This window comes from Leptidea sinapis, chromosome 45 (assembly GCF_905404315.1).
Source record: "Leptidea sinapis chromosome 45, ilLepSina1.1, whole genome shotgun sequence".
In the NCBI taxonomy this organism is placed as follows: domain Eukaryota; kingdom Metazoa; phylum Arthropoda; class Insecta; order Lepidoptera; family Pieridae; genus Leptidea; species Leptidea sinapis.
In genome coordinates, this window is record NC_066309.1 from 5,500,544 (window position 1) to 5,526,286 (window position 25,743).

Genomic DNA, 25,743 nt, shown 5'->3' on the forward strand with positions numbered 1-25,743 from the left:
CAGCAATTCATTTTTATATATATAGATGTCTACATAAATATTTACACCATTCGTTTGGTAGCTCTGAGAATCGGACAACATCTATTTTTCATCCCCCTAAATGTTAAGGGTGGTGGTCCACACGAAATTTTTATTTTTTTTAAATTTGTTTGATTATGAGTCAGCATTAAAAAATACATACAAATTCAAATTTTCACCAATCTACGATCAACACTTACTTTTGTATCGCGATCTTAATATTATTCTATTCCATCCACAGACACGCAATAGAGTTGCAATATGGCAATCGAATATAATGATTATTGTAGTACGATAAAGTTTATGTACGATATATTTGATAGGTCTGAGAATCGGTCGTCATCTATTTTTATACCCTAAAAATATTAATTATTGAATTTTTTTATTACTTTATATGGCAATACAACGTTTGCTGGGCCAGCTAGTATTTTATAAATTACTGTAGCAAAAGCAAATTCCCTGCTAAGGTATATAAAGTGCAAATATACAAGTAAGGTATATACAAATAGATTTATTATAGTTCATTAGACAGTAAGCTGTGCCTGTCATATTTTATTTTTATCAACACATCAGAGACCGAGGGTTGTTTGGTGTCTGATAATAAACAGAACATATATTAAATTTGGTATGTTTTTAAAGTGATAACCCTCACTTCTAGGATAAGTACACAAATAAAATTTGAAAACAAAATTTTATGAACGATGCGGGACTCGAACCCGCGACCTCTCGCGAGTGCTATGCCAACTGAGCTTACCGTTCGCGTGACGTATCGTTATAAAATCTTGTATGCTTTGTTCAACTCTCAGGTTGTGGCTTCATCTACAGGATCTACATTACAGTTGATAACCTGCTCAACCCCAATATTTGCTTATTAGGAAATTGACTTGAGATGTCGCTCTTGTAAATCTACACAATTTTTTGTATGTTTTTAAAGTGATAACCCGCACTTCTAGGATTAATACACAAATAAAATATGAAAACAAAGTTTATGAACGAATTATGAATACCATCTATTAGTGACGACTAATGATTTTTGTTAAATTGTGTTTATCTGGAAACAAACGTATTATCGATAAACTTAAAATGCAAAGGCTTTGTTGGGAACTTAGATACCTAACTTTAACTTTTAAATTTTTCTACTTAGGTAGTAGGCGTGCGTGCTTGAGGTTATATGTAATATTTAAAACAAGACAAGATGGTGTCTGTCCGTCAAAGATCTCAGAGTCGTATATTAAATAATTTAAAATGTTTGACATGTTATAAGAGGAAAGGAGTTGAGGGGAACAATAGTTTCAACTGTCGAAGTCATGATATTTCTACATTAGTGTTGCCAATCGACAGGCTTATATAAATATAAAATTTGATCAAAATTGTTCGATCTCATTTCTGCTGCCTCATCCAACGTATTCCGGCGATCTTGACCAGATCGGTCCATGTTGTGGGGGGCCTACCTACACTGCGTCTTCCGGTACGTGGTCGCGATTCGAGGACTTTACTGCCCCAACGGGCATCTGTCCGTCGAACTATGTGCCCTGTTAATAATAATTACTGGTTGGTGTATAGAAGATTACTCAATTTCGAATAATTTCTGTGCGAAAGAAGGGAATGGATTGGAATTGTGCAAATAAGTTATTTTCCAAAATGCACTTCTCATTCACAAATTGCAGTCTACTATAAGGAATATATTCATTGAATAATTAAAATTGTGAAATTTCAGATTGATATAACTGAAAAAAACAACATTCCTTCTGAGAGGCAAAACCTGCTCCCATTGGAGACGGAAGTAACATGTGTGGCCGTGAGTGGTAACGGAGCGTGGCTCGTGACGTCAGAGTACAGGAACGATGGAGTCAACTACCCTGAGGAGAATCTGAAGTTCTGGGCAGCCGACACCAACACGACACCGTATCGTTTGAACACTTGTGTGAACCTTTCCCACGGTGGTTGCAATGTGCTCTCTATTGCTCTCAACAATAAGGGAGAGTTTTGTGTAACATCAGGCACAGATGAGAAGTTCAGAATATGGGCGCAACACCACAGCCTGGATAGAAATAAAAAAAAGGTTTCATGGAAATGTCTGACGGCGTGCTATTATTCGTCGGGAGTTGCACCGTTTCTCGCTGACCCAATTTTAAATAATTTTAAGCATGGACAGATTTTGGGATTGGGAAATAGTGTACCGGAAGCATATCTAAGAGAAGACCATAAAGAAAATGATGTTATAAGGAAGATTTTGAACGTGCATAAAGTAAAGTCGGCGTGTAGTGATAAAGGGATTGAAACAAAAAAGGTTGAGGGTGTATGTGCCTTGGGTGGTGTGGCCATATCCCAGGACGGCTCTTTGATAGCCGCGTGGTTTGGGTGTAAGTTAACGCTGTGGGACACCCACGCCTGTCACATGAGAACGACCCTGTCGCACCCCGCGCTGCGGCCGTCGGGACGACACGTGCGGTTTGGAAACAAGGATGCCGCCCACTATGTAAGTCCCACTCACATTACTCTCACAGTGTTTGTTGCTCTGTACTTTTGTGTCACTTTAGTCTATAGAATTTTTGTATGAAAATAAGTGACGAGACGAGCAGGACGTTCAGCTGATGGTAACTGATACGCCCTGCCCATTACAATGTAGTCCCGCTAAGGATTTTTGAAAAACTCAAAAATTCTTAGCGGCACTACAATTGCGCTCGTCACCTTGAGACATAAGATGTTAAGTCTCAGTTGCCCAGTAATTTCACTAGCTACGGCGCCCTTCAGACCGAAACACAGTAATGCTTACACATTACTGCTTCACGGCAGAAACAGGCGCCGTTGTGGTACCCATATTCTAGCCGGCATCCAGTGCCAAGGAACCTCCCACATTGCACTTGTATATGTTTTTCGCGAGCCACACTATTTTAATTTTTTTATGAAAATCACATGCGGTTATTGAATAGTTAAATACGATGACATAGTACAAAGAAACTTGACTGATAAACAGAGGTTGCTAACGAATATCTTCCTGGTACCTAAAGCAAATTGGATCTAATTGTCCCTTAAATCGATCACAAAAATGTCATAAGTAAATGTCACAGAAAGTGCCAACATTTCAAGTTGTTTGTTTACAACCAACGACCAGTTTCGGTTCGTATTTAATTTTTTTTTGATGTCGCGCATTTGACAATCATTCAAAACTATTCATTTGTTATTCCAGTAACCATATATTAATTCAGTTTCTGGATGTGACACTAATAATGAAAATAATGTGACAATAATTGTTGTAATTGGGCGTAATTCCAGAAAAACGTTCCAAACCACAGTCATGTCAAAAATGAGTTATGGACACAAAAATGGCAGCCCTACTGTCACTCTTTAAATGACATGATGACTTAGTAGCCCAACCCATATGTATGGAATACACGAATATTTATTAAACTTTAAACGCGAATTCCTTAAGAAGTGAAGTTTGTGGCTTGGAACGTTTTTCAGGAACTACGTCCAATTATGGATGAAAATTGATGGAAATAATTTTGAATCTGTATTGAATAAATTAAGACATATTTATAATTTTTAGTACTTTGTATATATATAGTTTGTAAACAACCGCAATAAATAAAGTAATATATGAATTTGTTGATAAAATAATAATTTAAAATAAAAAATACTTCCTAAAATATGTTTAAGTCTTACATCATTTATACGTCTAGATCATAGGTTCTCAACGTGGGCGATAACGCCCCCTTGTGGGCGTTTGAGACTTTCGGGGGGGCAGTAGAAGACGCAGAGAAAATTAGAGGGCATTGAGATGGCGCAGATGGGGCGTGGGTAGATTAAAAAATATAGTCTAAAAAGGCAAAAAAATACACGAAAATACTCTAGAAAAAAACATATTCTCAAAGTGGGCGGTGAGCAATATAAGGTTGAGAAACTATGGTCTAAATATACTATGACAGCTGTGAAAACGTCAAAAAAAATAGACTTTAGAACTAACCTATATTTTGAGCAACTCACGCACACTTAAAACTCGAGCGCTTTCGCACTACGTGTGATCCGAATCCGATCCGTACTCGTAAAAACACGGTCCGTAGTAGTCGTAAAACTATTTCTGTGGTAGTTTACGCACTAGATCCGGCTTCCGTCATCGGATTTCTTTCCGTCAACCGTTAGAAATAGTTCTACTACTACACCGGACCGTGTTTCCACGGATACGGATCGGATTCGGATCGGACGTAGTGCGAAAGCGCTCTAAGTGTCATACAAATTGCGAGTGTAAAACGTAGCTTGTCACACACACTAAACTAATGTTACTGGCCTGTTTTAATCGGTTGTCTAACAGCAAGAGATTTAAGTTAAGAATTGCCGTCACGTGCAGTCCTACCTCTAACAGTTTCTTTGTTCTTTTATTTCAGCTGGTGTGTACGACGGAGAGTTGTTTGGCCGTGTGGAGTCTACTGTCTTTGACGGTCACGTGGCTGGTGCAGATACGGCCAATGTGTCTTACCGCGCATCTGTTCAGTAATAAAATGGCCGTTGTTACGGAACAGAACGATGGTTAGTCGAACATTAGTGTTTGATATTTAGTTGATTCAATGTCATGTTTGTAACAACAACATTATAATATACGATTGGAATCACTTGGGTTCAAACGGTTTATTGGATTTTTTTAATATCCGCAGTGAGACAGGGTAAGTCGTACAGCTGTGTGATTAAGGGGTTAAAAACAGATACCATTTCGTCAACGGTATCAACTTTGGAGAGTCCTGACCAGTCAATTTTAGGAGCATCTTCGCGCATGCGATCTGCGTCCATTTCACTAAAATTGCGCCGGCGAACGATCCTCGGTTTAAATTAAGGAGGTTTTAATTTGTTACACAAAAAGAGTGAGTCGTGGTACGAAAAGGTAGAAGCACTGGGCATGCTTTTCAAAATGACCAATGGAAGATACAAGAATTAAATCGAGGAGAGATTGTGTAATTATTTCAACACGACTCATATATTGGATGCAGCACCTTACAAACTAATTTGTTATGTATATTACAGCCATTGTGAAATAGTCGTATTTGATTGAAAAGAGTGGCCATTGAGTTTCTTGTATGTTCTTCTCACAAGCTCAACTTAACACACAACGAACCTATGGAAAATCTAAGAAAACTACAGAGGGTGGTAGCCAGTGCCTACTCCATTTGGCAACCGAAGTTAGCCCGTAGCAATGCCTACAATTAATCGCTATTCATTGAGCTATCATCATGTATAATAAACAATATAATTTTATAATGTTTTGATCCAGAATCTGTAATATATTTATTTAAATCAAAGTATTTCGAATCGAGAACTAATTCAACTGTTGTTTTGTTTCAGTGTTTGTGTTTACACCACACACCTCCAAGCCATTGTTAGTCCAGAAGGGAGTGATTGACCCCACCAGCGGCGTGGTCCAACAATGTGTGTTTGGTGCAGCCACCAGAGATGAAATTAGATTATATTTAATGCGGAATGATTCAGTATGTATATTAGTTACCGAGTACGGGATGTGTGCGGATTGATGCATCTACTGTACTGGAATAATTTTTGTGTTTTTAAGTTATTAATTTACATTTAAGTACTTTTTTTTTTATTGTTAAGACATTGAGTATTTGACGTTTTATTATTTAGGTTGCATCACTTTACTGTAATTTACGAGATAAAGCTGTAAATGTTGTTTTAAAAGAGTGACAATGAGTTTCTTGCGACTTATCTCATTGAAGCACAAGTTTTTCCCTCCCTCGGGGCATGACGTTACATCACTACTCGTCCTAAAACTAAAATTATATTGGTACAAAAGTGTATAGTTATAGAATAGACTATACAGTTAGCGACCGTGATAGGTCGAACCTCGGACCGCCAAATATTCTAATGTAGTGTATACCAGTTACAAATTAATACTAAACAATAAAAATACCAAAATTGAAACTGCAATCTTATGGTTCGTATATACAGGTTGAGCAGATGGGTTACTAGCTTTCTGGCAGATAGGAGCATCAAGGTTTTTATCGATGGTGCGTGCTTCGACTGGTCTTTAGTCGTATCAAAGCCAATTTCCTGTGCCTACATATACCTACACAAAATCAACAGTAACTATATATATACATACAACTAGCCGTTCCCGCCTTGTTGGGCGAATTTTAAAAGGAAATAAATTACACTATAACTGCCTTATTCATAATAAAACGCTTTTCGAAGATATAAAGCTATTTAAGTTAAAACGTGTTTTAAAATACTATGTTACTTAAGAAGAGTTATTAGTTTTTGGCCATTCTTTCGATTGGCATCATAAAAGAAGGGGTGTTTTTTTTTACATTTAAGTCGATTCGATTCCCTGACGAGGCAAATAATTTTTAGAAAAATCTTTGAATTCAGAATTACTAACTTTTAAAAGTAACATAAAGTATTCTTTCAGTAAAATAGCCTATCTTCGATATTTAAGGTACTTTCCCTTCATGTCCCATAACTTTGGGACACCCTGTATATAGATACATAATATTCATCATACTTTATTATTTTTCTCTACTACAGGAAATTTACTGCTTGGAACCAGAGTCCACGTCAGAGAACAAACTGGAGGTTATCAAAGAGAGGAACATTCCCGCGTCGAACTTCAGCTCGCTTCTTGCTGAAGTGAACTTGTCTGAAGTGAAGTCCGCTTCCTCTCCAAGTATACAGCAGTTGAACATGTCTGCGATCGGAAATAGCGCTATTTCACAGGTACCTCTTGAAAAACTGTTATTATTATTTCTGTATTTTTATCTCTTACTAGCTGACCCAGCAAACGTTGTATTGCGGATATTAAAATCGCGATACAAAAGTAACTGTTGATGTTATATTGGTGAAAATTTTAAGTTGTATGTATTTTTAATGCTTACTCATAATCAAACAAATTAAAAAAAAAAATTAAAAAAAAAAATTGGCGTGGACCACCCTTAACATTTAGGGGGATGAAAAATAGATGTTGTCCGATTCTCAGACCTACCCAATATGCACTCAAAATTTCATGACAATCGGTCAAGCCGTTTCGGAGGAGTTTAACTACAAACACCGCGACATGAGAATTTTATATATTTCTTATATACCTTTCATTGTATATATTTAACATTTACATAACTTATTTAGCCTTTACTTATTCTATATTTTTTTTTGTACGATTTATATTTATTTACATGCTGTAACTGCCTATATATGTAATGATATGTACCCCTAGCACCTAAGACTTGTTTAATGTTAATGTAATTCTGTTGGTAGTTCATAAATAATTAAAAAAAAACACAGTCGAACAATTATTATTTCGATTAATTTTATTGTCTCTCACACCAATATACAACTATCTGTTTCAGTTCTTATCGGGAGCACCCCACATGATTCCCCCAATAAGCATGCTCTGCACGTCATTCCTTCAACATCTGTCCGGGTTTGAAGAACAGGAAGAGCCCCAAGAAAGAGAAGACAATGTGATGGAAGTTGATTCGTCGAGTGACGACGAAGAACAAACGCCAAAATTAGCTCACGTACCGAAACCAGAACAACTTTGCAAACCGGATTATGAAAAAATCAAGGAAAAGAAATTAAAAAAGCTTCTGAACAGAGATATTTTGAATGTGGATACAACATCTACAATATTTACGTTATGACTACAATAAATTGTGAGATTACTTTTGTTTTATTTATTATTAGAAACATGTGTATAGTAGGAATATAAAAAAAAATTACGTTAGCGTTTTGTGGTAAGATACTAAGTCTAAGGCGAAATGCACCGGAAAGCCTTGTGTAGTTTTACGGTGACGGGCGCAGTGTGATGTTATCTTGGTCATATCGCGATAAATTATAGCTTTATGATGCATTATATATTTATCGTACAATATATGGCAGACGACAGCACTGGTGGTGCTGTATACAGGGACCAGTGCCGGGAGAAACTTGTGTCTTCTATCGAGTCCTCTCTCGAGGTCTTGGAGTGGGGTAAATTGAACCTTGTCCAATTTAACCCCCAGAAGACTCAAGCTTGCGCGTTTACCACTAAAAAAACCCCATTCATTGTATCAGCGCTCTTCAATAGCACTTCCCTTACAGCCTCGCCTAGTATTAGAATACTAGCTCTCGAAATCTCGAGCAAAGCCAAATTGGCTTCGAATAGAATGAGTGTCATAAATAGAGCATGGCAATACTTCAAGCCGGGCCCATTCTAGCGCTCTACCAAGTGCAGATCCGGCCACATATGCTCTTAATAGTGATTTTCATTATTATAACACTAGAAATAAGGGACTTGTAACTAATTCTAGTAGGCTTCATCAGATACATAATAGCTTTAAGGGTAAATGTATACACTTCTATAATAAAGTCCCAGCCACTGTTCAGGCATTATCTATAAATGAATTTAATGTTTTATAAAAAAAATGGCTCTGTTGTAAATCCTATTACTCCACTGCTGAATATCTAAATGATCGGACAGCCTGGGACTAGATTGTGATTATTTTATAGCGATAGAAATGACTGTACAATATTGTATATTTTTATTGAAAAGAGCGCAAATAAAGAATGCTGGGAGAGTTTCTTGCGCCGCTTCTTCGAGAGAGCGCCATTTGTTTCCGAAGCGGTAGTAGTATCTAGTAGTTATTAGAAATGACATCAAAAAGAATTCTAAAGGAATCAATTTTGAGAAAATAAATGCCTTTTATGCCTTTATGGAGTATTACTGTCATCTCTGGTCTGGCGCACCCCAGTATCAGTTCAATCCATTTGACCGCGTGCAGCGCAGAGCAGCTCGAATTGTCGGGGACCCTGTGCTCTGTGAACAGCTGGATCACTTGGCGTTGTGAAGAGACGTCGCTTAAAGTGTGTCTTCTAGCGCATTTATGACAGTGAGTGGTTCCGAAGAGGTGTTTCACCTGATGCTGATTCCTGCCGCGAATTCTACCTCCGTACGACACGGCACAAAGCCTGCTTTGTTACTGAACATTGAGGCTTCTAGTTTTATCCACAACGAAGTTATAGGGAGAAAATGGCCTGAACTGTTATAGAAAGTTTTGCAATTTGAATTTTTGTTTTAATTTTAACCCATGCATAATAGTCAAGCTCAAAATTACTGGACCGATTAAAAAAAATCGTTTCATTACTTGAAATCAAGAAGTTTTCAATACCTGTAGAGTATTTTTAAATTTACGAATGTCCGAAATTCTACGTAAATGATGTTACCAATTTAAAAATGTATTAGATATTCGTTGTAAAGTAAAATCTGTATATTGATTAGATAATAAATGTATCTAATAATCTTAAAGGTAGTAATTAAAAACTAAGAAAGCTAGGTGAAATAAAACTTTTATTTTAACAAAAAACAATCTACAGGCTGGTTTTTTGAGGAGGGCGATGATGGCCAAGTCGGAAACTATGAGTATTAGAAAATAGTAGTGAACAGAGTCATGCCCTCGATTTATAAGAAAACTTAATACTAATTAAAACTGAATACTTAGATTTTTACAATTTCTTGAACTTTTGACGGAAATCGACCCGAATGATTTTTCAAAATAAATTACACCTATATTATTGGACCAATGGACTTTGTTGCTGATAAGGGTCAATCTTTGCAAAGAAATGTATTAGTTAAAATGAAAGTAAATACCAATTTTATTGTTCTATTATTTTCTACTGAAGAAAATTCATATCCTATTCAAACTTTTTGTTAGAAATCTTACTTTGTTTGTTGATATTCTATCGAGGATAAGCCCTGTCATGGTATCAAATGCAATAAGGTCATTAGAGAGACGTATAAACTTATGCATTGGAGTCAATGGAAACCATTTTGAGCAATTTATAATTTGGTAAAAGTGAGATATGAAAAACAATTTGTAATTTTTTTCTATTTCCTTTAATTTTTGTAATACAGATCCTTATCAGCAACAGAGTCCGTTGGCTCAATAATACAGGCTGTAATTATTTTGAAAAATCATTGGGGGCGATTTCCGACAAAAGTTCAGGAAATTGTAAGAAACTAAATATGCAGTTATTGTTTTCTTATAAATCTAGGGCATGACTCCTTTCACCACTTTTCTCTAAGACTAGTAGTTTCCGACTTGGCCATCACCGCCCTTCTCAAAAAACCACTATACAGGATGGTACGACTTAGTAGACTTTCGACTACCACGGGATCGGTTTTTGATCGGTGAAACTGCGGGGCATTGCTAGATTATTTATATCATAAAACGTAGTTTAATATCATACGATAAAAATATAATTGTACCGCTATTTATAAAGATCTATTATCGCGAAGCACCTAATTTATTGTCAGTTACAAAGCAATTAAACGATAAGGGGCTGTTTGCTTTTCACTCCTTGATATCATTTACTACAGTGTCAATCACTCTATGTATCTTTGGCATGGAGCTGCTAAACGAAACGGAAATAAAAAAAGTTGTTAAACAGTGGTATTGTGAAAAATACGACTCTTTGGAATATAACATAGAAAATTACTCTGATGAAATTGTTGGGCATTTGGGTGAACATTTAAGTTTAAAAATAAATGTTTATTGCAATAATACATGCTATAAGTATAGTTTGTTTGTTAAGTGTATTCCAAGATTTGATCACTTCAAAGCTGAATATCTCAGAGAAACAAAATTCTTTGCCAAAGAGTTCACGTTGTTAAACTCATTGTTTACGCTATTTAAAGAATACGAAGGTAAGTATTAATGGTGGTGGATTATGAGGATAGTGCCTGAATTGTTAACCCCTGCCTTTAATTCACATTTTTACGAATACTGTCTTAAAACTTACAATTAAATACATTTGAATGACAAACAAACTACCACATTGTATATGAACATAGATTATTATTAATGTTATCTCATTCTAAAGCCAAGCTTTTTTTTAAGGGGGCAAACTGTTAAGAGACTGACGGGAAGTGGTGAGAGACCCGCCCATGGACACCCGTATCACTTATTTTTGTTATTATTACACTTTTACTTATATAGAATATGCAAGAAAAGTTGACTGTTGAGTATTTGAAGTTAATAAACACCGACCTACCATGGCGACACCTTACTGCCCATTTAGCCTGCAACTGAAACTTATTTGTGTAAAGCATTCGTGCTATCCGCGTGACTCTCTCACTTGTAAAAGCCCTTTGTTGCCTCAGACGACACCCTTGGGCTAGGATCCTCATTTCTCTTTGCGCCTCGGGGATACACAGGGCAAGAATGAACCTTGTTCAGTTTAACCCATTCCCCAAAAGACTCAAATTTTCCAGTTAACTAAGAAAAAAACCCCATTTGTATCAGCGCTATTCGACAACACCAATCTTAATGCCCTACCAAGTATCGGATAACTGGGTCTCGAAATTTCGAGCGATTGCTAATTCCACGGTCATCTGGAAGGAAAGTGAAATTGACTTCTAAGAAATTGAGAGTCAGAAATAGATACACTATTTCTGACCAAAACTTTAAGCTGGCCCACATTCTAGCACTCTAAAAAGCGCAGGTCTGGACAGTTATGGAGTATTCCTATAATCTTTCGTCTGGTATCAGCCCAGCATCAGCTCGAACCATATGACCGTGCAGAGCTGCTCGAATTATCGAGGATCTAGGCCCTGCAAACAGCTAGATCACTTGGTGTTTCCTAGAGACGTCGCTTCTTTGTGTGTACCGTATTTTTCACGGGGAGCGTTCCGAAGAGCTCTTTGACCCGATTCCTGCAAATTCCACCCTTGTACAATACGCCACAAACCTGAATACCATCCCCGCTATTTGTATGTGTGGTGCTCCTCTACGGTGCAATTTTTAATGAGCTCATTTTCACGTTTAACCAATCTATGGTATGAGCTTTTTGCGTGGTACTTTCAGGGCGATCCTCCATGGGTACCGTCAAAAAAAAGGCGTAAGTCATTCCTATACTTCCCGAAATGCTAGCTCCTGTGGTGTTGTAGGTTAATATGGAGGGAGGTGTTCACTTAAAGTCAGGTTATCCGTACACACCTTTGTAGACCTTTTCCATAAAAATAATATTCCTGAAATGTTTAATCTCTATTTGGACTTTGCAGGAAATAAAAAATGGCGCCCAAAACCTGTGTACTTAAAAGAGGAAGTATTTGTATTTGAAGATGTAACCCAAATCGGTTACACGATGCGTGATCCTCAAACTGCACTCTCGTTTGAAGACATGGTTGCTGCCGTTGAAGCTGCCGCAAGATTTCATGCGCAATCCTTTATCTTTGAACATAAAAAATCTAAAGAATTGAAACGGCCCTATTCCATTTGGGAGAATTATAGTGTATACCTGGTAGAGCCCACATTCTTAGCCTGGCGGGATGCCGGCAAGCATGCAGTAATTGATTTTCTTAAAACTTTTTCCGCATATAGAAATAATCCAGGATTCTCCGAACTGCTGGCTGATCGAATTTCTCTTGTGTTCAACAGGGCACTCGATGCTATGAAACCAAGCAATGAATTCAGAAACGTCGTAATTCACCGAGATTTATGGTCAAACAATATCTTCTTTAAAAGGTTGGAGAGTGGGAAGTTACACGCTCTCATAGTTGACTTTCAAACGGCCTTATATTCCACACCCACGCATGACCTTACGTCTATGATGTATTTTAATACCTCTAAGGAGTTTCGAACTCTTTACTCTGACGAAGTTCAAGAGTATTACTATTCATTTTTACAAGAATCGCTTGCTTGCGAACATTTAAGTATTGGTGATTATATTCCCAAAGAGGAACTTGGAAGACTTTACGAAGCAAGCACTTTGTTTGGTATTGTCCAGGCGGCGTTAATAGTTCCCATCACGCATATGTCTTTTAACAAGATAAAGGAATATTGCGATACTCCCGAGAAGAACCATAAGTTTAATTCGATTTCTCGTAGTGACTGTTTTATAGAATTTGCAAAAGAAAACGTGGAATACCGAAATGTTGTTATTGCTCTATTAGATGAAATTGTTGAAAGATATGTTCTTGTAGATCAGTTGAACGATGATGCTGAGAGGAGATAAATAGTGCACACTTGTTTTCTTATCTATATGTTACCATTTCTGTGTATATTTAATAATCCCCAGACAAATACTGATAAACTAATGTTAACTCAACTGTTACCTAATTAGTTAATGTTTTATTGTATTCAGATATTATTGTAAAAGCAGAAACAACGGTGTATCTAGGCGCATAGGTGTTCATAATTACTTAGTACAAAATAATAAATAGAACAAAAATATGGCACTTACAACAGAAGATTCAGGAAAAATTTGTTATGACAAATATGTAACGGAAATAGATGTGCAATATATTGTCAAAAAGTATTTTAATGATAGTAACTATGCAATGTTAGATCACTATAGTGTAAAAACTGCTAGTACTAAAATGTTAGGATTTCTGTCCGACTATCTAAAAATAACTGTTTATACAAAAAATAGCAAAACGGAAGCAAAAGAAACAATACAATGTTTTTTGAAGTGTATATCAAAGGTAAATAAAGCAAAAGCAGCCATGGTCCGCGATCTCAATCTACTGTCTAAAGAAGTAATATTTTACTCGGATGTTAAGAACAAATTGTACTCTCCGGGTATGTATAATAGATTTTAATAATAATAAATTAAGTATTATTAAGCTTCTGTCTTTGGGTGTTGCAAGTGAGATGTCAGCGGCGCCAACTTACAATCAGGTGTCCCAAAGGCTCGTTACGAAACAAGAAACATGTATTTTGAACGTTTATCATCACGAAACTTTAACTTTGTAATTATTATGACGGGTACTCAGGATATGCATTGCATATATATGCAGTACAAATGCAACAAAAAGATCCGTCGTCATTAGTGAATTAGGGAATAATTAACGACCGAAACGAATTAGATGCCACGTGGACAGATTGATGTACTATTAGTGTTAAGACTAGTGTGAATATGTCAAGAGTTTCTCGCCACCTCCGCAGTGCTGCCACGACCACGATTCATGCAATAGGATCGAAAGATCGGCACTAAATTAATCTATACTAATATTATAAAGCTGCAGTGTTTGTTTGTTTGTTTGAACGCGCTAATCTCTGGTACTACTGGTCCGATTTTAATGATTCTTTCAGTGTTGGGTAGTCCATTTATCGAGGAAGGCTATAGGCTATGTTTTTTTTTCAAAATTAGGGATCCGTAATAAAATTGCTATTTTGTAAGACAAGGTGTAAAATCGAAAACCTATTTTTGCGTGCGCTGCAAAAACTATTGACAATAGAACAAAATGATGTACAGGCTATAATATAGGCAATATTTTATTACTTATACAACTATCGCTTGAATTATACTTTATATGGCAAAACAACGTTTGCTGGGTCAGCTAGTAAAATATATATCGTGAGTACCCGTGATAATAATTACAAGAATCATGTAAGTAGGATGAGAGATTGATGGCAAAAGTGAAAACCACAGACAACACTCTGATTCTTTTATGTAAAACATTAATTTAAAATTGTATGTTAATTAAAATGAGTGCTATCCACTCTTCGAGCAACGAAGTTTATGTACCTAACTGTTTCCTAGTTCATTAGAAAGACTATTATTACTACAAAAATGATATGCTTTAAATATGACAACTCCAATAAACTTATAGGTACCATTTACTGTACTAAATTATTTGGCATGCCTAGTTAAATGAAACATGTGAAACTTTAAGATTATACCATCGTTACATACCATGTTTATACGCAAACAAAGAATTTGATTGATTGATTGATAAAGTAATTAATAATGTAGGTAGGTGCACTATTTCTGGTAACATATTTTATTCTAATGATTTTTGTGCATTTAAGCTGAAGGTGACATGAATTTAGGTATGACAAAAGGTTTCGAGTTCTATTGAACTCGAGTATTCTCAAGACTTGATAATTTCTTTAATTTCAGCCATAAAGCCCTGGAGTCCAAGATTTATTACCAGCATTAAGGACGCCATCGTCCTTGAAAATTTAAATGCTAGAGGCTATAAGGTGCGCGATAAGTTGGTTGCTTTCGAAGAGAACCATACTTTACAAGCTTTGAAAACACTCGCCGCATTTCATGCTGCCTCTATTATATTCGAAGAAAGAAATTCCAAGAAACTAAAAAATACTTACCGGCTCAACGATGAATTTGATATTTTGTCAACTGTAGGGGCATATGAAAAATGTGATCCCTGGTTTGTACAATGTATGGATGGAGCTCTACAAGCTATTAAAAATCATTCAAAATACTATAAGAATGAAAAATGTATCAAGAGTATTGAAGAAAAATGGCAAACAGTTTGGGAGTCGGCTTTGCACCTCAGTAATTATTCCACGAAGCATCGGAATGTTATCTGTCATCGTGATTTGTGGAATAACAATATTTTATTTCATTACGCGGATGATGATGGACGTGACGTGCCTGATGACTGTTTATTGGTTGATTTCCAAGCATTTAAATCACAACCGCCCGCTGGCGATGTAATGTGCTTTATTTATTGTAATTTAGACCAAAATTACCGGAACGAAAATTTGAGTAAATTCCTTAATTACTATTACTCTGAGTTACAAAATAATTTAACAAGTCATGGCTTATCTGCAGATTTATTGAGTATTAATGAGTTTCTAGAGTCATGTGAGGAACAGCGCTTGTGGGGCTTGATAGTAAGTGCGTGTCTTCTACCTTTAACTTGGATCGACGATCAAATCACAACAACAGTGTTCACCGACACGGTTCACTTTGATAACATCCTTTTTAAAGACAGGGCTTCGTTCATTCTAAAAATGATGGAAAGCAACAACATCTACAAACAAAAGGTATTAACAATTTTCGAAGAGATCATCGAAACATATTGTCTTAATTAATGTAGGTGAGGAAATGTAAATAAAAATGCTTATATTACTTTTTGTTTTAATATAATTTCCCTTTTTATATATAATATAATTAATTAATTATATATTAATATAATTTCCGTTTTAATATAAGGTCCCTATTGACATTCAGAACTTACCTTTAAATGAATATAAATCAGTGCTAAAGAAAAAGTTGTATACAAAAGGGTACTATAAAATATCTGAATATCTGGATCTAAAGAACCCTTGGGACTGAGCTGCTGGGATGTTACATGTCTGTCTTAGTTTGATAAATGTCATTATAGTTATATAATTTAAATATTAATATTGTTTCTGTTTTTTAATCAATTTTAATAATCATTATCATGAGTTATGTAATTTGAAACAAAATTGTAAGTAGAGGCATTTAGTAAGTATTGCATAATATGTAGATGAACTTGAATTGTTTTGTTATTCGGTAGATTTCTCGTGGCAGGTATCGTCATGCTCGCTTAAATGCCTCTGCTTGTGGCGGCGACGTGGGGCGAGTCATTCCCTTCCCTAAAATATGGTCGAGGGAGGCGATGGCTGGTCCATGCGTCATGCTCGTGAACGGGTGCTACTCGTGGGGGCTGGATGATCTTGTTACCGGGAGGTCTGCTTGATGTGTTTTATTATTATTATTATTATTTCCTTTAAAGTTAAAGTTATTATATATTTTATTTTATGAAATGCTCACATAATGCCTCTATTTATTTACGGTATGTGTGGATTGATGCATCTACTATACTCAATAACTCTTGTGTTTATAAGTATTAATTTACTTTTTTTTCTTTTTTTGGCTTACTCATGTAAGCCTTTCAGTTTTTGACTTTTGAGTATTTTTGTTGCGTCACTTTGCATATATTGTAATTGAAATGATTTGTAAAACAACTAAAATGTAAATCTTGACTTAAAAGAGTGGCAATGAGTTTCTTGCCTCTCCTTCTCATTAGCTCAACCCTTTACGAAGTAGCGGTAAATTCAATAAGAAACAATATTTATATATTTTTTTTGACATTCATAAGTGTCATTTTTGTGACCTACATGAATAAAGTGTTTTTGAATTTGAATTTGAATTTGAGCGTGATAAATCAAAGTTTGAAATAAATTTAAATATTTAATTTGGGCGGAAGTGCAGAAAATTAAATTTATACATAAAATACCTTTAAAATAAATGATTCATTTAATGATTACATAGAATAGTAGCCTAAGACTTATGAACTAGCAGGCCAACACACCTTCCACTGTTCCAAGGACTATAAACATTTTAACGGACTGCAGTCGAACTACACCACAAAGTTGTATAGTCTCAATCCGTTATTTTTTGCAACTTCTTCGCTGTTTTATTACTAAACTCGCCAACACGTCTATTCCCGTATTTTTTATGCCACGGATCCTCATCTCGGAGAGCATACGTATCAAACAATGGTCGAACTAACAGTATGTAGATAAGTTCAACAAAACTTAAAATGCTCGCTCCCAACAGAAGGCCAGCGGTTCCTCCTGTAGACACTGAAATATAAAAGGCATAAAAAAGGCATTTATTTTCTCAAAATTGATTCCTTTAGAATTATTTTTGATGTCATTTCTAATATATGTACTAGACATTACTACGGCTTCGGAAACAGATGGCGCTCTGAGAGAGAAGAAGAGGTGCACGAAACTCACCCAGCACTCTTTTAAATTCTTTTTGCGCTCTTTTTAATCAAATATACAATATTGTATTGTCATTGCTATAGTTATAAAATAATCATAATCATAATCTAGCCCCAGATCCGACACTTCAGTTGTGGAGTAGTAGGGCTTACGAGAGAGACATTTTTTAATAAAACATTTAAATTTATTTATAGATAATGCCTGATCAGTGGCTGAGACTTTATTATAAAATTGTATACATTTACCCTTAAAGCTATTATGTATCTTATGAACCCTATTAGAATTAGTTACAAGCAATCCCTTATTTCTAGTGTTATAATTTAGCACAGAGAGAGATAAAAAAATTCTTAATTTTTTTTTCATATTATAAATGAGCACTTGCCTGCTTAGCGTAAACTAAGCGCACTTGAATTGTCCTTATAAATATTTGATTTAAATTACTGAATATAAACAATTTGTTATGTTTTTAAAGTGGTAACACTTCTGTGAGTAATTACACAAATAAAACTGAAAACAAAATATTATGCACGATACTTTATTAATACTTTATACTTGAATCGTGGAAGGTATCACAATGGCGGTTTTCCCATTGGGAGGCTCCTTTGCACAGGATGCCGGCTAGATTAAGGGTATCGCCGTGAAGCAGTAATATGTGAGCAATGTATTTCGGTCCGAAGGGCGCCGTAGCTAGTAAATTACTGGGCAAATGAGACTTATTTATTTATTTGTATGGATCTCCAACAGTTGTACATATTAACTTACATCTAACACATGCCTTATAACTAAATATTTATATGTACTACCACTTATAGGAGAACACATCATTCCATAAAAATAACAGTGGTTAATTTGCATTTAAGGTGACTATAAACTACTTAAGTATCTTAAAAATAAGTTATATAATAAGTATTAGTTGGAAGAATATTGTTTTCTGAACAATAACAAATGTTGAATATAAGATACTTACTTAAGATATAAACTTAAACACTAATTAATTGGCCAGAGCCCACTACATTTTTTTAGAAAAAGTGGGAGCCTATCACAACCAATGTCCAGTGTTGCTATGTTTTTTACACATTCGTTGTATACGCGTGACATACGGGCTGTAGGAGCGTCCTGTCCAAGTTTCGTTCGAGCATTATTAGTTTTAAAGAAAGGACATGGGTTGCGACTTAACATCTTATGTCGCAAGTTGGCAAGCGCAGTTGTAGAGCCCCTCAGAATTTTTGGGTTTTTCAAGAATCCTGAGCGGCACTGCATTGTAATGGGCAGGCGTTACAACTAACATCAGCTGAACGTCCGGCTCGTCTTGTCCATTATTGTCGTAAAAAAAGGTAACATACTTTTGTTAGTTCTTACAATAGTCAGGAATTTTCCAACCTCCATTTGTCACCTTCTATTTTTATATTAAAAAACATCAAAGCCGTACGTACCTACTAAATCCAGTGCTCCGCGTACAACATTTCGTCTAAAGCGCTCACTGGGCAGAAATGGCATTACAATCTCCACAGTCGCAAAGTCGTTGTTAGTCTCTTCTTTAAAATCTTTAACTATCGAGATGTCAGCTTCCGTACAGGAAGGTAAACAATCGCAGTATAAGCCTTTTCGAGAGGACCAACGCGCTTTTAATACCTGTTGAAATGTTTATTTACATTAATATATACATAATTAATATTTAATAGTTCAACTTCGGCGGTCTGTAACACTTTGCAACGAACCTCCTTCCACGGTCTGTCACACTTAGTAACGAACTACTTTCCACGGACTGTCACACTTTGTAACGAACTACCTTCCACAGACTGTCACACTTTGTAATGAATTACCCTCCACGGACTGTCACACTTTGCAACGAACCTCCTTCCACGGACTGTCACACTTGTAACGAACTACCCTCCACGGACTGTCACGCTTTGTAACGAACTACTTTCAACGGCTTAACACACTATGTAGCGAAGTATAAGCCTTTTCGAGAGGACCAACGCGCTTTTAATACCCGTTGAAATGTTTATGTACATTAGTATATATATAATTAATATATAATATTTAATAGTTGAACTTCGGCGGTCTGTCACACTTTGCAACGAACCTCCTTCCACGGCCTGTCACACTTAGTAACGAACTACCTTCCACGGACAGTCACTCTTTGTAACGAACTACCTTCCACAGACTGTCACACTTTGTAATGAATTACCTTCCACGGACTGTCACACTTTGCAGTGAACGTCCTTCCGCGGACTGTCACACCTTGTAACGAACTACCTTCCACGGACTGTCACTCTTTGTAACGAACTACCTTCCACAGACTGTCACACTTTGTAATGAATTACCTTCCACGGACTGTCACACATTGCAGTGAACGTCCTTCCGCGGACTGTCACACCTTGTAACGAACTACCTTCCACGGACTGTCACACTTTGTAACCAATTACCTTTTGCGGACCATCAAACTTTATAAAGTACTACCTTCCCTGGACTGTCACACTTTGTAATGACTACCATAACAATGACTTCAACGGACCACATAATTGTGTAACGAACTAACTTATACGGACTGTCACACTTTGTGACGAACTATCTTCCGCAGACGGCCCCGCTTTGTAACGAACAATTTTCTGCAACTGTCACACTTTGCGACAAACTAACTTCCTCGGTCTTTCAGATTTTGTAACGAATTATCTTCCATAGACCTAAGTTTACGAGAGTGTTTAGTTAGTAATACGGAGATCGTGCCATCGCGATCGCTTGTTCTGCGCTCTCGCTTGCACGCTCGGCTCTGGTGGAACGTGAGAATGAGTCATGCTTCTTCGTACGTGCAATCAGTGATGTGCCGAGTCGCTGTTTTGGTGGATCGAGTCCGAGTCGAGTCGATTTTTACGGTATTCGAATCATGACTCGAATCCTCGGTTTGAACCCAGTACTCGAGTTTTATGCATATGCGAATGTTGACTCGAGTCCAGAACTCTACTCTGGAAATTCGAGTCTGCTACCAATTTTAGAACAAAAAGGAAAAAAAGGGAAAATGAGTTCAAACAACACGTGTACGTTTCATATTACAACGTTTATAAATCAAACAAATTCTATAAGTTTTAATACAGAATAACCTTTTTAAAAGCTATTTAAGAACTTAAGATTTTATAGAATCGAGTCAGCGAATCGAAGTCGATTTGCGTACTCGAATAAAAATAAATTGATATTCGAGTAGGCGAGTCCCGTCAAGCCGTACTCGGCACATCACTACGTGCAGTCGGCGTTCATCGATTTATAAGACGTTATCACGTCAAAATTTACGTAACTTAACAAACAATTTATGTACCATTGACTCTCATCATGTCACTTTAATGATTAGGTTCGATGGTTACAGTAAATTTTGTTGTTACTCACCGCCAACGATGCCAAATTTTCATTAATACACATAATACCAGAAATATTGCATTTCAAACGGTCGTCAGTGTTGGGCGTGTAGAAGTTGGTACAGTTGCAGGCCCGCAACTGGTGGTTACTCCGGCACTGGGCGGCGCATGCCGTGGGGGAGTAGTGGCGGTATACGGTCAGTGGGTTCTCGTCAGTGAACCGACATCTTCGTCTCTCGGGAGCGATGCGCCGCACGCCCGCGTCGTTGTCTATTGTTTTGATGGCAATGAGTCGCCTGCAACGAGTACGAATAAAAAAATTACGTGTTGCACTCCGGGAGTGCCGGGGAGAAGTAAAAACTTGAACATTAACGTTGTGCATTTTTGAATATTTTTGGAATGGCCTATAGGGAATATTTTCGCACGTTGTGTTATTTATCAGTATAAAAGTACTAGAATTTAAAATCGCTAATACAATATTCATTTATTTCGCTATCGTACTCAAAGTGACAATATTACATAAAAAAATTAGCACTTCAGAACTATTACAATTATTTTAAATTAAAAAGTTTATCTCTCAGAAACTCAACTTTCATCCACGACTGACTTACGAATTTTCGATCATATCAGGGCAGAACGTTAAAATAAAATTAGGAATGAACTTAAAGATAAAATTAGGCTTGCAACAATAAGAAAACGAACCAATATCATAGATTATAAAATTTAATATCAAACAACTGAAATGGAAATGGGTTGGACACATGATAAGACTGAGAAATGGACTAAAGAAGTGACAGAATGGTGTCCAAGATATATAACGAGAAATAAAGGAAGACAGCATCGAAGATGGGAAGATGATATTCAAAAGGTGGCAGGTGCGACTTGGAGGAGGAAAGCAAGATATAGATCTTTGTGGGGAACACTTAGGGAGGCCTATGTTGAAAAGCAATCTAGAAAACGGTGTCCAATACAGTAAATTATTACATACGTACTTTTATATAAACAAATTAAAACAGTAGATTGAGGATAAGTAATATAACCGCACTTATTTATAGATTGTTAATAAAGGCTATTATTATTATTATAAGTGCAGAACGTAATAACAACAAGTTCTTACTTTCTGTATATGTTTGGTCCCACGTCTATGACGTCAGACCCTGGAGTTGTAATCGAAGGCACTTCTTCTTCGTTAAGAACATATACCCTTGCGGGAACCAAAACATCGAACCTCATTCTCCCGGGTCCAGTAGTGCGGTTACTAATCAGACTTAGTTTTGGGGGGTACACCTCTCTGTGAAATAGAATTATGTTGTAGGAGAGATGTATTGTGATAACCAATCTTATTTCGTTATTTCCACATCTCCTCTCCGCTTAGCTTCGGTGAAAATGAATCAAGTGGAGAGGAGAGGAGATGTCTCATTTGTCTATAGAATTTTGTACCGCGTCGAGCGATCAAGCGGAGCGGAGATGCGTGAAGGCTTGCGGCCGGACGGTTCGCACTCACACGCCCCTTTTCCTCGCTGCCTTCTCCCGGCGCCACGCACACTCGAAAGCGTTGCTATAAACACAGCTCACATCTCCTCTCCGCTTTCGTGGAAATAATCTGAGAACTTCGCAGCTTATCTCTTCTCCTCTCCGCTTTGGTGGATACCGAGCCTTACCGGGTTAATGAGACTTAACACCTTATTTATGGAAGTTACGAGCGTAGTAGCGGTGCCGTTGGGAACTCTGGGTTCAATCAAGAGCCTCCGGCGGCCCGGGGCGACTCCATCACCCACTCATCACCACCGCCTGGTGAACGTCTTGCACATATAAATTACTATGTATTAGTTTATTGGTTTTATTAGTTAGTTCTAAGAATTTATTACCCATTCTGTTTTCTTATTTAATAATTGTGTGGTGGTTTGTTATCAACAGAAGAACTTATTGTCTACTGATGTATTGTATTTCTGTGTGTGTTTCTCTGATAAAATAAATAAATAAATTACCTTCCTTGAATGGTGTTGATGGAATAACAAACCCCGAGTTCAGTGTCCATGGGTCTGAAATAATCGCAGCAGTCGAAGGAAATGCCGTTCCACGAACAATTTGCTAACGTACTCCGGCAAGGACTGCGCGCCTGAAATGACAATGATACAACAGGAGCTGTTTACCAGTGGCTGTGTAGTGCCACTCCGAATTCTTGGATCTTTCAATAATCTTGAGCGGCTCTGCATTGTAATGGGCAGGGCGTATCAATTACCATCAGCTGAACGTCCGTCTCTAAGCTGGCTGAGTGAGCTCGACTCACGATGACGTCATTAACGACTCAACGACGTCCACATCCCGCGATCTCCAGGATCTCTCACTTTGTGGAACACCTCAAACAGTCTGCCAACAATGCGCTGCAGCCGTACGTGAAGGGCCATCTATCTGCGAGCCATGCGCAATGCCCACAAATCATTTATGCCGGGCATATGTGGGTGACGACCGGCCGCTGTAATATTAGGTCCGGACTGCGAGACCTTTTCAAAAACCCAATTAAAAAAAATATTACACTACTTACTCAGTGGCGGCGATCCTAAAAGAGTGAGGCTCTGGCGGCGCAACAAAAGATTATATCTTCGCAATTGTATTGAATTACACTAGACGATTCTAGATCATTCCTTCATTTACCTATATAAACCGGTGGCCCAAACTTTAGTTCGGTTTTATTTGAACTACCCAGGTGATAACTTTGACAAGCGATATCCTAATGACCTGCTAATGCTGTCAATTTGCTTTGTAATGTTGTGTGCATCTCTAGTGCTTACTAATTATATTTCATTTTGAACTTTAAAGATCAAAACATGAACGCAAATGATGTCTGATGGAAAGACACGAAAAGTAGATGCAGAGGGTCGCCAGTTTCAAGAAGAATAAACTGATTGATTTATTTATTATCTTGCAAAAGATGAAAGGATTCAATATAACGAGGTATTATTCAACTAAGCATCCTACGCTGCTCTCACCGACAGGACAAATAAGAAAAGACAAAATTCAAAAGCTTTTCGCAAATTTGTATAAACAGAGCAAATGTTTCGCAAAGATCACAACTTGCTAATTTTTAACAAATTTGTCGCATGAGAATTTATAGAACAAACTTTTATAATTGGGTACGCTAATAATCTTTTTTTGATTTGTTCTCACTACTTGATATAAGATTACAAGTACAGGTTTTTTTATCAGCCTGTATATGTTTAGAGATAGAAGGAGGAGTAATAGGCAGGCTAATATGTTTAATAATAATAATAATAAATCATTTTATTTTCAGGCATTACCCATAGATATACAAACAATCTTAACTTAAATTAAATTACATAATACTGTTGAGTTTAATTTGATATTAATTAAATTACAGATAAAATTACAGTTTAAAATTTAAAATTTAAGATATGTCATAATCACAATTAATAAGAAAATACTTAATAATATTATTAATTTAAATTCGAGAAAAAAAAAAGATATCCATAATAATTGTAAAAGTAAAATGTCCTAAATTATATTAGTATAATTATAACTAAACAGGCACATGAAGCCGCATAAATGCCTTTATAATTGGCGCATCATAATGACTAGCAATGGTTTGCAGAATGATGTTAGGGCTACCCCGCAACCTCCTCAGCAATGACGCGGTTCTTTTGCGTTGGATGGCATGGAAGCCGTCCACCCTCGCATCCGCGAACATTGCGGAAGCACTGCAAAAGCGGGGCAGCCCCAACATCAACCTGAAACCATTGTTGTACTGAACGCGCAGGGCACTAAGCGTTCTTTGAGTATATCTGACCCACAGGCTGCTCGTATAGAAGGTTTGACAATATGCTTTGAAAAGCGTTATCTTTACCTCACTGCTACATCGAGCAAACCTGCGAGCCAGCATATTACTCCTCACCGCCAGTGCCCTGCGTTCCCTCTCAATATCCATTTGGTCTTCGAGGTCTTCGGTGACGTAGTGTCCAAGGTACTTAAAATGTTGAACTTTCTTAAGCTCAACACCATTCAGCTTCATTGGCGGAATATTACATATATTCTTACCTGGGACTCTAAAGACCAAATAGTTGCTTTTTTGGCAATTATATTTGAGCCCATGTTGCATCGCATACCTTTCACAGATAGCTAACAGCCTTCTTATAGAGCCTACACTTTGTTTAAAATGACTATGTCAAAACATTACATTGTTAATGTTTTATGTTGTTTACATACAGTATAATATTCATTAATTTATCATAATTGTTTCTGTCGTTTAGTCGTCGAAGAGTAACAGACAGACTGACAGACATTGCTTTTTTATGAAAATGAGGGATGAGACGAGCAGGACGTTCAGCTGATGGTAATTTATACCCCCTGCCCATTACAATGCAGTGCCGCTCAGGATTCGTCACCTTGAGAGATAAGATGTTAAGTCTCATTGGCCCAGTAATTTCACAAGCTGCGGCGCCCTTCAGACCGAGACACAGTAATGCTTACATATTACTGCTTCACGGCAGAAATAGGCGCCGTTGTGGTACCCAGAATTTAGCTGGCATACTGTGCAAAGGAGCTTCCCACTGGTGACATGTACACATATGTTATATAAGTATGGATAACAGCACCCTGGCTAAATATTATCATATAAATAGATACTTACAAAGTTTGCGTAGTATGAAAAATTGGATGTAAAGCATTCTGATAGCGGATATTCATTGTTACAAAACTCTGTGGTATAGTATGCCACACCCTTATAGTATGTTAGTTCTTTTAAAACTTCTTCTATATTAAAATCATGATTTGGTCCCCACAATCTGAAATTTTATATGTATAGGTACTTAGATTAAGGGGAAGAGTAAGCAGAAAACACGCAAACATGGTGTTTTTAGACAAGTTTTGTGGTGAAA

At 36.8% G+C, this 25,743-nt stretch overlaps 4 protein-coding genes across 4 annotated transcripts in view; 3 read left to right on the plus strand and 1 right to left on the minus strand.

The window, feature by feature from the left end:
• Window positions 1–7,676, plus strand: part of LOC126977378 (WD repeat-containing protein 75) — a 30,530-nt gene extending 22,854 nt beyond the window's left edge. The window contains exons 7-11 of the mRNA XM_050826142.1: window positions 1,736–2,497; window positions 4,404–4,545; window positions 5,353–5,495; window positions 6,547–6,735; window positions 7,362–7,676. Coding sequence (XP_050682099.1) covers window positions 1,736–2,497; window positions 4,404–4,545; window positions 5,353–5,495; window positions 6,547–6,735; window positions 7,362–7,655 — 1,530 coding nt within the window. The 3' untranslated portion in view covers window positions 7,656–7,676. The remainder of the gene's footprint in view (window positions 1–1,735; window positions 2,498–4,403; window positions 4,546–5,352; window positions 5,496–6,546; window positions 6,736–7,361) is intronic.
• Window positions 7,677–10,323: 2,647 nt separating this feature from the next.
• On the plus strand, window positions 10,324–13,006 carry LOC126977408 (uncharacterized). Its single transcript, XM_050826195.1, has 2 exons — window positions 10,324–10,696; window positions 12,053–13,006. Exons 1-2 carry the CDS (start codon window positions 10,396–10,398, stop codon window positions 13,003–13,005), a joined length of 1,254 nt encoding a protein of 417 aa, XP_050682152.1. The 5' UTR covers window positions 10,324–10,395; the 3' UTR covers window position 13,006.
• A 216-nt stretch (window positions 13,007–13,222) lies between these two features.
• Window positions 13,223–15,873, plus strand: LOC126977403 (uncharacterized). Its single transcript, XM_050826190.1, has 2 exons — window positions 13,223–13,571; window positions 14,896–15,873. The coding sequence occupies exons 1-2, from the start codon at window positions 13,223–13,225 to the stop codon at window positions 15,834–15,836; spliced, it is 1,290 nt and encodes a 429-aa protein (XP_050682147.1). The 3' UTR covers window positions 15,837–15,873.
• Window positions 15,874–16,985: 1,112 nt separating this feature from the next.
• Window positions 16,986–22,574, minus strand: LOC126977416 (pickpocket protein 28). The gene is made up of 5 exons (XM_050826213.1): window positions 22,534–22,574; window positions 21,969–22,142; window positions 20,883–21,147; window positions 18,935–19,133; window positions 16,986–17,357 (listed from the first exon to the last, which is right to left on the minus strand). The coding sequence occupies exons 2-5, from the start codon at window positions 22,082–22,084 to the stop codon at window positions 17,155–17,157; spliced, it is 783 nt and encodes a 260-aa protein (XP_050682170.1). The 5' UTR covers window positions 22,085–22,142; window positions 22,534–22,574; the 3' UTR covers window positions 16,986–17,154.
• Between the last annotated feature and the right edge of the window lie 3,169 nt (window positions 22,575–25,743).

Coding starts and splice junctions, on each gene's coding strand:
- LOC126977408 (XM_050826195.1), top strand. CDS start 10,396: ATGGAGCTGCTAAACGAAACGGAAATAAAAAAAGTTGTTAAACAGTGG. Junction 10,697..12,052: donor GCTATTTAAAGAATACGAAG/GTAAGTATTAAT, acceptor TGGACTTTGCAG/GAAATAAAAAATGGCGCCCA.
- LOC126977403 (XM_050826190.1), top strand. CDS start 13,223: ATGGCACTTACAACAGAAGATTCAGGAAAAATTTGTTATGACAAATAT. Junction 13,572..14,895: donor GAACAAATTGTACTCTCCGG/GTATGTATAATA, acceptor CTTTAATTTCAG/CCATAAAGCCCTGGAGTCCA.
- LOC126977416 (XM_050826213.1), bottom strand. CDS start 22,084: ATGAGGTTCGATGTTTTGGTTCCCGCAAGGGTATATGTTCTTAACGAA. Junction 21,148..21,968: donor GGACCAAACATATACAGAAA/GTAAGAACTTGT, acceptor TACTCGTTGCAG/GCGACTCATTGCCATCAAAA. Junction 19,134..20,882: donor AAAATTTGGCATCGTTGGCG/GTGAGTAACAAC, acceptor ACATTTCAACAG/GTATTAAAAGCGCGTTGGTC.